The sequence below is a fragment of the Caloenas nicobarica genome, chromosome Z (genome assembly GCF_036013445.1).
Source record: "Caloenas nicobarica isolate bCalNic1 chromosome Z, bCalNic1.hap1, whole genome shotgun sequence".
In the NCBI taxonomy this organism is placed as follows: Eukaryota; Metazoa; Chordata; class Aves; order Columbiformes; family Columbidae; genus Caloenas; species Caloenas nicobarica.
Genome location: NC_088284.1, coordinates 59,665,358 through 59,677,526, shown reverse-complemented (window position 1 = coordinate 59,677,526; position 12,169 = coordinate 59,665,358). Strand labels below are relative to the sequence as shown.

Below are 12,169 nucleotides of genomic sequence, written 5' to 3'. Positions count from 1 at the left end.
TATTAGTAAAGCTACATGAAGTGCCTAAATGCTTCTACAATGTATAAGCAGTCCAGTTATTTGCTGTTGGATCTGGCCATTTGTGGACTGGTCACACACAAAAGCTGGAGAAGAAAGTACCTTAGGTGCTTTGGGTAACCTATTAAGGGAGGTTTTAATCCTGAAATTTTACCTAATTATGTTCTCAAGAGCAACAAACCAATAAAACTGTACTAGTGGCATAAAAATATAGGGGAAGTAGCAAACAAGCTATTCATATACAATCATTAGATACACCAGATGTAGGCATCTGCTTACACTGCCCAAGGCACTCAAGCTTTTTTTTTTCTGACAACGCTTTAATGAAGACAGCTGTAACTTCATTAAGGTCAAATGGAATACAGTGTTGTCACCCTAGCTGTATAAAACAGATAGTTTTTGTTTGTTTGTTTGTTTTGTTAAAGCTACAGGGGAAAAGAGAATCTGTTAAGTCAAAGCCTAAGAGCTAGTATCTGAGATGTGGCTACATCAGAGACCAAGTAAAATAGCTTGTAAGCCTCAAATAGCAGTAGAGACCAAAAAATGCAAAATGCTCTAGCCACACAGAACTTTGTGGGACATTTAGTTAATTAGGCAAATGTTCCTGGTACACTAGGAACAATGTGTCAAAACACTTCCACAAGAGATGGTGAGAGCCCTTAGTAAGGGGCCCTTACCCCTTTCAGCAACTGATAAAGCCTATCACCATCCACAGGACAAAAGGAAAGAGCAGTATCAAATGAATCACAAGTACATCTTCCTGCCATGCTAGGGAAATAATGCCTTCTTGTCAGAAGCCTTTCATACGATCATTTTAAAAGAAATGAGAACAAGCTGTAAGGAGAGAAGAGACCACCAGTAGAACAGTGGTGTTACTGTAATTTTTTTATCACTGTCGCACTGCTCTGTTATTAGGTTGGGTGCGCTCTTCTGACTTTCCCTTCTAGGAGCTCCCAATGTATTTAGAGAAATGAAACATATAAACCTGTATCATCTACCTCTTAGATTCAAAAGAATTCCTCAAAATAAACAAAACAAGAAGACGAAAACCTGATTTCATTGTTAATCAGCTTCATAATACATAAAAACGCACGGAAAGCACATTCTGCTTTTTTAGGCCATGAAATATAACCCTTCTTTGCTATTTTTATTGTTCTTGAAAACAATAAAACATATAACCTTTGACGAAGACACTGAAATGATTAGATGCAAATTTGTTATCTCCTAATGAGATGGGATAGCTGATGAAATCTGAGAATCCAGTAAGAAAAGTACAATCAAAAATATGATTATTGAGATTTTTAATTCTCGTACTTATCTAGACAAGATTTCCCACTCTGTGTGCTGAGACTGAGAACTTAATTTTCTTTAAAAAGTTAAAAGAATTCTGCATCAGAACAACCATATTTATCAAGGTTAAGTACTAAGATACTGTCTGTTGTATTCTTAAATGCGGAACTACAGTCATATTACAACTGTCAGAAATGGCATTGCTATTAAAAATGTTTTAATGGTGTGGTATACTCAGGTCGGCTTATAATGACCTTTTAATCCATTTTTCTTCTGTCTGCAAATACTCTTTCTGAGAGGAGAGAAGTCTTTATTTTCTGCTCCTTTGCACAGTTCTCATGCATAATGCAATTACTATGATTTTCTGCACCTCAAAAGTGCAGCCATTTCCCGTAACTACACAGAGAGAAAGAAAATGACCCAAATTCAAATTACTGTACAAGAGACAGACCTTACTAACATAGCTCTTATTACTTAAGATGACAGTGAATAACTACAGATAGTATTAGTATTTTCAGTCCAGGTGGTTCTACATTCAATTATTAACCAGCCCTACCTCATGTTCCCTTGGACGCCAATGACTTCTGATCACATGACTCAGCAGATCTGAGCAAAATTTTGACATTGGTCCCACCACAAATTACCTGCCCAAGTCAGAGGAAAACAATATGCCAGGGATATAAGCCAAAAATGCAGCCCATGTTAAGATCTTCTTATTCACTGTATCTTTAGCTGTTAGATCCAAGAAGGCAAAAGAAACATAAAATCCTGCAGTATTTGGAGCTTTTCCTTTTGCTCTCTTAACTATTATTGCTAAGCAAATCTGGCATCCAGACACAAATATTTTGCTTTGCAGAAGAATCCTGGAAAAAACGTTATTAGAAATGTCAGGAAAATTGTTATATCTGGTAAAAATCATAGATATTAAAAAAAGGAAAAAAGCATTCAAAGCAGATGTCTTCAATAAGTGTACCTGAAACCTTTTATAACAAAGTTCTCTCTCCACATCATCAATCTAAATCTTTAATTGGCAGACAGTAAAGTCTGATGGGAAAATAATGGTCTTTTAAATACCTGGGAATGAAAAGCAAATTGAGTTAGCACAGTGTAAGAGGCAAGTAATTACATAATGTCAATCCTGTTTTATACAGTTCAGTCTTTAAACAGCATGCAAAGAAAAGACATGTCTGGGAGAAAATATGAATCTCCTTACTTTAAGTGACTCGTGCTCTTTTCCCAATGAGAAGTTAGGGCTATTACGTGTAACAGCAGGCTCTTTGCTTAAGGGTTTCTCAAATGTGGCTGCTGCTAACACTGTTAGTTTGTGACTATTTAAAATTTTCTCTCCCTCTTGTAAAATCCAAATGTCAGTCACTAGGCTACGAGAGTGTAATTCCTCACTGGGCAACTTCCAAAATGATCCTCTCTGAAGAAAGAATTTCTATTATCTCAGAGAGAGACCCTCACAGAAAGTAGGCACAAAGTTGAAAGACTGATTGAAATCTCAAGAATATATACCATGCAACTGCATATTTTCATTGACATAATATTTAACAATTTGCTGAAAGTCTATCACTGAAAACAAATAGAAAAGGGGAGTTTTAGATGGCTCATGTCTCAGTTCTTCACTGATTCTGCACTTTGCGGTTTCCTGTATCTATTGTGTTTGTATCACTTGTCCTTATGCCACATACATTGCTTCAGCAGGATTTCACCCAACAGACTCAACATCAGAGAAAGTCTCTAGAAAAGAGGGTAAGAACTGACAGGAAGCCAGAACTGAATGCCAGATGTCAGGTCATTTTTCTAAGCAAGATGATCATGTGGTACCGTAAGGTTTCCAGGGAATATTACTTATTAATTTAACTTTGAGTATTTTGCATTTGCAAACTTTTACCTTCAATTGTCCCATGTGCAAGGATTACCCAACAGCAATCCCTCATCTTCATTCTATATAGGAAAGGGAATATGATCCTGGTCCACAGTGGTATATTTATTCAAGCAAATTTTGATCATATGTGAAGACATGATCTCGGAATCCTTTTCACAAGTAACGCACCTAAATATATTCTCAACAGGATCACAGACACTGAACTGATAAAGCAAGAATTGAGAACAGCTATTATGATCATGATTTTCTTTTATTATAGGCCTCCACTGCTACTCCTAGCAGGGTGCATGCAATTAAGTTACGGTATGGTACTGGGTATCTCAAAAGATGATAACCTTTGACCACTGGGCTTCCTCCAAAAAGACATGGATTGCGTATTTCTCCAATTTAGGTTCATGTTGAATTTCAATCTTTTCTTCTGTCAGAGGGCCTACAGGCAGCTAGAGGGTTTGAGTCTTCTTTTGCCTTTGCCTTCTCCGCTTTCTTACTGATTTCAAAACAAATGAATTCAGCACTGTTGCTTGCTGCTCAATCTCCTTTCCCAAAAGCCAGCTTAAGATGCCTTTCTGCTAGCCTCTCAAAGCTTTAACTACTCATGTTCAAATCCTAGTTGCCACCTCCTTTCCTGAAAGTTCTCATGGATTTTATACAAACATATGTAAAAATATGTTTCCCCTGCTTTCTCTCCAGTAGAAGCTGAATGCATGAATTCTTTCTTTCAAATTCTTCTCTCTTCCTACAGCCAGAACAAAAAAATCCTGGATATTATCTCAGTTTGCTTTGTTACTGCCACCTCTGACGCAATATACCATGTGCAATTTTGAAAGTGGTTGGTAGGTTCTTAACTGCAGGGATCAGCTGCCTATTCACCACTGTGCCAATGGCTCACACTTACCTGCCGTGTACACTGGTCACTCAATGCAAACATGCTACATTGTACGCTGGCATTTTGCCTGCAATTTTTTCAAAAACTTCCACAAATTGCAGTTAATTTGTTGCCCACAGTAAGTAAACACAGTGTCACAGTTCAGCTGTTGGCATGTGGAATTGTTACAGAAACAATCCTTGGTAAAGATTTTCAAATGAAATTTTTTGGCATACAGGCCATGACCAGTCAGGAGAAAAGTAACAACAGACTATTGGAAGAGGTCAGAACTGCATGGCCATTAGCAACCACCCACAGTGCTTTAGTAGCCATGATACAACTCTCTGTAACAGAATTTCCTTAGACTGCAAATATAATTTATTTTGAATTAAAACTATTAACGAAAAGCACAGATAAAGTGAGCAATAATGACATAAATGTGAAATGTTGTGAAACACAATTTTCACCAGTCACCTGGGAGGGAGTATCTGTTACACAGACTTAAATGAAGAGTTAACTAGGGATTTTGAAGTAACAATCACGCTACATTTGCTAATCATGTTTTTATTGGCCTTAAGTACCTAAAAGGGTTTCTTTTTCAAAGCTAATATGCTAGTTATGCCTTTTCTTTATAGAAACCTCAAAACAATGCAAACCATAGAATCATATAATTATTTAGTTGGAAAAGACCTTTAAGATTGAGTCAATCAACCGAATAATTTTTCTAGAACACAACTACCTTTATGTGGTATTTTAAGTAGTAGTTACTGACATATTCAAGAAAAATATCCTGGTTGATGAGTGACTGAAACTGCCATGTAATGACTCAAGGTATTTCAACTCTGTAAGTCTCCAGAGGTTTTGAAGTATGTTGATATAATGTAAGACCTGCATATGTTTCTTCTGATAAAGACATCTGGACTGTAAGAAAACAAATGCACACTAAGAGCCTTCTGATGGCTGGAAAATAAGAATTGTTAAGCTGGGCATAACTCAAACCAAATGTCCATAGTTTTTTCCAGCCATTGATACCTCTTTATTCTTTCAAATAATTCTTTGCGCCTTGCACCTTGGAGGCCAACCAATATAAAACACACTGAATTCTAACTATTTATTTTATTAACTTTTATTCCTAAGGCTGAACAAATATTTCATTACTTAAGTGTGCAGATGAAACAACAGATCTGCAGTGCATGACTAAGCATTTAAAAACCTCTTAGTACTATTTTAGGAACTTCACTTTCAAAAGTGACATTGAGGTCTACACAAACAGTAAGACTGTCTGCAGTCAGAAAGATGGCTTTGCCTGGTGTATAATCAAAACTATATTATTAGTAGTATTAGTGTTCTAGTGAAATGAACAGAATGCGATGATCTCCCCTACTCGAGGGTGTTTGTTTACTAGGTGTTTGTTTACTATAAGGAATCTGTTCTGAGGCCAGAAACAATTACTCCTCCTTGAGAAAAAGATCAAATGTTTATGGATCCGAATGCAGAATCAGCAAGGGAATGGAGATGCTGACACGCTCTTTTACCCGATAGATCGGTTAACGATTGTGGCACACTTGCAGGATAAGTATTTCTTGTTGCCTACGGGATCTGAAGGCACATTTCTTTTGTAAATTACTCAGCATGCTCCAGCAAAGTCTAAAATGGGATTTCCAACTCACTCACAGAATCACAGAATCACAGAATCACAGAATCACAGAATGTTAGGGATTGGAAGGGACCTCGAAAGATCATCTAGTCCAATCCCCCTGCCGGAGCAGGAACACCTAGGTGAGGTTACACAGGAAGGCGTCCAGGCGGGTTTTGAATGTCTCCAGAGAAGGAGAATCCACAACCCCCCTGGGCAGCCTGTTCCAGTGTTCCGTCACCCTCACTGAGAAGAAGTTTCTTCTCAAATTTAAGTGGAACCTCTTGTGTTCCAGCTTGAAGCCATTACCCCTTGTCTTACTGTTGGTTGTCACCGAGAAGAGCCTGGCTCCATCCTTGTGACACCCACCCGTTATATATTTATAAACATTGATGAGGTCACCCCTCAGTCTCCTCTTCTCCAAGCTAAAGAGACCCAGCTCCCTCAGCCTTTCCTCATAAGGGAGATGCTCCACTCCCTTAATCATCTTTGTGGCCCTGCGCTGGACTCTCTCCAGCAGTTCCCTGTCCTTCTTGAACTGAGGGGCCCAGAACTGGACACAATATTCCAGATGCGGTCTCACCAGGGCAGAGTAGAGGGGAAGGAGGACCTCTTTCAACCTACTGACCACCTCCCTTCTAATACACCCCAGGATGCCATTGGCCTTCTTGGCCACAAGGGCACAGTGCTGGCTCATGGTCATCCTGCTGTCCACCAGGACCCCCAGGTCCCTTTCCCCTACACTGCTCTCTAACAGGTCATTCCCCAACCTGTACTGGAACCTGGGGTTGTTCCTGCCCAGATGCAAGACTCTACATTTCCCCTTGTTATATTTCATTAAATTTTTCCCCACCCAACTCTCTAGCCTGTCCAGATCTCGCTGGATGGCAGCACAGCCCTCTGGCGTGTCAGCCACTCCTCCCAGCTTGGTGTCATCAGCAAACTTGCTGATAGTACACTCAATTCCCTCATCCAAGTCATTGATGAATATATTGAATAGTATTGGTCCCAGAACTGACCCTTGAGGCACTCCACTAGATACAGGCCTCCAACCAGACTCTGCCCCATTGATCACAACTCTCTGGCTTCTCTCCTTCAGCCAGTTTGCAGTCCACCTCACTACCCGATCATCCAGTCCACACTTCCTCAGTTTTGCCGTGAGGATGCTGTGGGAGACGGTGTCAAATGCTTTGCTGAAGTCAAGGTAGACCACATCCACTGCTCTGCCATCGTCAATCCACCTTGTTATCTCTTCATAAAAGGCTATGAGGTTGGTCAAACACGACTTCCCCTTGGTGAAGCCATGTTGACTGTCCCTGATGACCCTCTTATCCTTGATATGTCTTAAGATGGCACCAAGGATAAGGTGTTCCATCACTTTCCCAGGGATGGAGGTGAGGCTGACCGGTCTATAGTTGCCCAGGTCCTCCTTCTTGCCCTTTTTGAAGACCGGAGTGACATTTGCTTTCCTCCAGTCCTCAGGCACCTCTCCCGTTTCCCAAGACTTGGCAAAGATGATGGAGAGTGGTCCAGCAATGACTTCAGCCAGCTCCCTCAGCACCCGTGGGTGCATCCCATCTGGACCCATGGATTTATGGATGTCCAGATTGCTTAATTGCTCCCTAACCCAGTCCTCATCAACTGAGGCAAACTCCTCCATTGCCCTGCCTTCCTCTGGGGCCTCAGGGGTACGGGGCTCCTCAGGACAGCCTCTGGCAGAGTAGACAGAGACAAAGAAGGCATTCAGTAATTCTGCCTTCTCTGTATCTTCTGTCACCAGGGCACCCACCCCATTCATCAGTGGGCCTACATTGCCTCTGGTGTTAGTTTTATCTGCCATGTATTTGAAGAACCTCTTCCTGTTGTCCTTGACCCCTCTCGCCAGGTTTAACTCTAAGGAGGCCTTAGCTTTCCTAGTTGCCTCCCTACATCCTCTGACAACAGCCTTATATTCTTCCCAAGTGGCCAGCCCCTTCTTCCATGATTTGTAAACCCTCCTCTTCCACTTGAGTTTGCCCAGCAGTTCCCTGTTTAACCATGCAGGTCTCCTGGCTCCCCTCCTTGACTTCCTGCGCGTCGGGATGCACTGATCTTGAGCTTGGTAGAAGCAGTCCCTGAAAGTTAACCAACTATCTTGGGCCCCTTTACCTTCAAGCAGCCTTGCCCACGGGATTTCCTCCAGCAATTGTTTGGAAAGGCCAAAGTCGGCCCTGCTGAAGTCCAGGGTTGCAATTCTGCTCGGTATTCTGCTCCCAGCACAGGAGATTCTGAACTCCACCATTTCATGGTCACTGCAACCAAGGCAGCCCCCCACCTTTACTGCTTCAACCAGACCCTCTTTGTTAGCAAGGACGAGATCCAGCAGCGCACCTCTCCTAGTCGGCTCCTCCACCATTTGCATCAGAAAGTTATCATCAATGCACTGGAGGAACCTCCTAGACTGAGGCTGGCTGAGTAGTCCTTCCAGCAAACATCAGGGAAGTTAAAATCCCCCACAACAACCAGGGCCTGTGACTGTGAGGCCACGCTCAGCTGCCCGTAGAAGGCCTCATCAACTTCCTCACCCTGATCTGGTGGCCTGTAATAGACTCCCACAACAGTGTCACCCCTGCCAGCTGCCCCTTAATTCTCATCCACAGACTCTCAACTTGCTCCTCAGCTGCACCTGGACAGTACTCTATACATTGTAGTTGCTCTCTCACGTAAAGAGCAACTCCACCACCACGCTTGGCTGGCCTGTCTTTCCTGAAAAGGGCATAGCCATCCATGACCACATTCCAGTCATGTGAGCTGTTCCACCACGTCTCTGTTAATGCCACCAGATCATAATCTCCTGACCGAACGCAGGTTTCTAACTCCTCCTGCTTATTCCCCATGCTGCGCGCATTGGTGTACAGGCACTTCAGGGAGCGAGCCGAGTACACCGATTTCACCCTAGGGGCCTGAGGGGCCTCCCGGTCTTTATGGATTCCAGCATGCTGCCCACTGATGCAAGCCCAGCTACAACCCCATCCCCCTTCGAATCTAGTTTAAAGCCCTGCAAATGAGCCCTGCGAATTCCTGTCCCAGCATCTTTTTACCCCTGTGGGATAAACCTTTCCCACATATCACTGACCGGACTGGTGTCTTATAAAACCAGCCGTTATCAAAGAACCCAAAGCCCTGCCTGTAGCACCAGTCCCGAAGCCAATCATTTACGGACTCAATTTTTCTATTCCGTCCCACATCATCATCCAAAGATGGAAGGAGGGAAGAGAAGATAACTTGAGCCCCAGACTCTTTCACCATTCGTCCCAAGGCCTTGAAGTCTTTCTTCATTCCCCTCAGACTACGGGATGCCGCTTCCTCCCCATCTGTCTGGAAGATCAGCAGCGGGTAGTAGTCCCTTGGGCGCACCAGTTTGGGGAGCGCCCTGGCGATGTCCCTGATCCGAGCTCCAGGTAGGCTACAAACTTCCCGATGCTGAGGGTCAGCTCTGCATATCGGGCCCTCTGTCCCTCTCAGAAGGGAATTGCCTACCACAATTACCCTTCTTTCTTTTTTATCGGAGGCAGTCTTGAGGCGTGGAGTCAATCGCCTCTTCCTATGTGACCTCGTAGGTGGCCCCTGCACCACGTCCCCAACTACATCTTCTTCAATATCCAGGGCCTCAAACCTATTACGGAGGGGCACCCGGGGAAGCAAAGCAGGTAGGGAGGGGGGTTGCCCGCGACGCCTAACTGGAACTTGCTTCCAACCCTCCTCAGCTGTTTGACCCCCTACTTTTGGCCGACAGCGACAGGGCAGGGGCTCTTTCAGATCTTCCCTCTCTGCCCGACTGGGCAGGGGGTCCATCGCCTTTTGGGGGAACTGTCTAATTTCTGGACCTGGAAAAGGTTTCTTCTATTCCAGGACATGGGAATTTTACTGTACATCAGATATTTGATGTGCTCAAAAACACTGGGTGCAGGAGTGCAATCACTTGGTTTGAGCAGCCTGCATTTTACATAAGGAGAATGCACTTCAGAAGGCACAAGTACAAACTCTAGTATCATGGATTTTACTGACCTTGTGTGCAGCGCACCTTTATAAGCCATTCAATGGAATGTGCCATTCAGGAATCATGTGCCTGAGCTACTCCTATCTCCACTCTCTAGCTTAGAGGAAAGTTGCAAGTTGAATTCAGACAGTGGTTCTTCTTAGTTTCCAATGTTTAGCAAAAGAACCTTTTTTTTGAAAAGGACATTTTTAAGTTTAACCATTTGGAGGTCAACAAAGAACCAGCCCATTAAGAGATTTAAGCAAATAAATAACTGTAAGGATCCAAATTGTCCCTGTTGTCACTAAGCAGCGAGTTAGACAAAGCTGAGGAGGCTTTGAGCTCTGTTTGACATGAGTAGTCAGAAAAAAGATGAGAGGGATAAAGCACCTGCAGAATAGAAAGATGGTAGTTAGTAGAGGGAGGACTGATGTTTATTTTGGGGATGATGTTGATGCTCAAGAATAAAGGTGTCATCCTGGGTGTCTTCTAAGAAAATATCTTATGTAAGCATATTTTTCCTTTTAATCCTTCTGGATTACATTTCTGTTAATCTCCAGATGAAGCCTTGGGTTCAGTTGTTCCTTTAACGTATGCTCCACTAACAGAGGCATCTTTCAGCTTCTTGATTTATAGATAAGTTTATCAGCTGCTATAGCTCTATCTGAGATGTATCCTTCCTTTGCTTTAGGACATGGCTAAATCGGGAAGTTTAGTTCAGTGAGTAGTAACAACCCTGAGAAATCCTTCTGCGAGATGTGTGGAACAATCTGATTTGTGGCTGCAAATCTGTGGCAGCCTAGGTGTACAGGTCCTGTCCAGGAAGCAAACTCCGTAAGTCTTTTGCTGCTATTTGTATTTATTTTTCCACAGAGGATGCTTTCAGAAAGACAAGAGATTTGTGAAATATAAAGGGACAGGCAAAACATCAGGAACAGTGTAATGTTCTAAGCCATGTCCTACCCAATTGAATGTAGGAGGATGGCTTGTCTTGGGTTGCTGGGAATGTTTAAACTTGGTACTTTATATATCCATTGAAAGGGCTCTGAAAAACTGCAGAAAAAAGCTCTGCATTGAAAATTCCATCTTTGCTCATTCAATGAATTTTTTTTTTCCAAAGATTTTATTTCCATTTCTTCTAATTGCAGGTCCTGAAAGCTCAGCGTGGGGCCTGAGAATCAAGCAGATTCTTTCTTATGCTATAAATAAGGCAATACAGGTTATCTAGAAAAATAACCTTAATTTCTGACTCTACTGTCTTGTAGTTATTCTTCAGTGACATGCAAAGAGCAAATTCCTTACCTGAGTGGCTACAGCTATCTGAAATGTCACAATCAACCTGCTGATACACAAAACCAAACAGAATACAGCTCGCCCCCTCCCAGCTGTCTGGATCTTACAAGTGCAGCAACAGTATAAAGGATTAAAATAAACCAAATTAAATATTCCCTTTTGACTAAAGTTACTATAACACTTGAATGAACAAATTTCAGTCTCAAAGTTTCATCAAAGAAGTTCCAATGTACTGGTATTTTAAACAAACAAAAAAAATAAGAGTGAAGAATTTATTAAAAGAATGAGAAATGAAAACTCCAAATACAAACAGGCATCTCTCAAGACTTCAAAAAAAAAACCTAGCTACATATAAATCTAGACAAACTTTCCTGAATCTGTGCTATTCTCTTTTTTTCTACAATGAACCTAAGGAAAATTTTCTCCAGAATTTGCCTGCTGAGTAAATCAGTCTTCTATGTTAATCTTGATACAGCTAGGAAATAATTTATCTAACCACAATTTTAAAGTGTATTTTCTGTTTCAGAAGCAAGTTGATCTTCTGAAGTAGCAAAACCCAGGTTAATGTCTTTATTTTTTAAACTATATGCCTCCCTTAATACTATTGATGGCTATTTCGATCACTAGTGGCTCATGCCAGTCACTCACTGGATTTTTTGTTTTTATTGTGTTGTCCCTTTCCCTTGAGGAGGATCCAAGATCTGTTTAAGTTCCTGAATCACACATTAGGTATCAGGCCCAAACTTCATTTGAGCAATACAACCCAGCTAACAGTTTACACAGTATCACTTTGGGCAATACAACTGAAAGCTGATACCAGCTGATCAGATATAAATGATTTGCAAGGCTGTACAGTCCTTGTGGCAGGTTAGTTTTCCACTACTGTTTCCTCTTCTCCTGTTTCTAGAGTCTCAGATCCAAAAGCTATTTTAAAGTGCTGTTACATAGGGGATATAACAGTTAGTCTATTTTAAGCTTATGACACCATTAGCATACAACCAATGTGACGGTATGTATATAAATTCAAATTGTTAACAACGCCTCTTCTTTTTGCCTAATAATTCCTCAAAACCACACTTCTGTGCTTGTGTGCTTCAAATTTACATATCGAAAGTAGTTATTTCTTCAAACGAATTGCTAACAAGCAGCTGTCAGCAT

At 41.8% G+C, this 12,169-nt stretch overlaps 1 protein-coding gene across 1 annotated transcript in view; it reads right to left on the bottom strand.

The window, feature by feature from the left end:
* Positions 1 to 9,534, bottom strand: part of RORB (RAR related orphan receptor B) — a 67,103-nt gene extending 57,569 nt beyond the window's left edge. Inside the window, exon 1 of the mRNA XM_065656926.1 lies at positions 9,229 to 9,534. Within this exon, the coding sequence (XP_065512998.1) occupies positions 9,229 to 9,534 (306 nt within the window). The remainder of the gene's footprint in view (positions 1 to 9,228) is intronic.
* Positions 9,535 to 12,169: the final 2,635 nt, after the last annotated feature.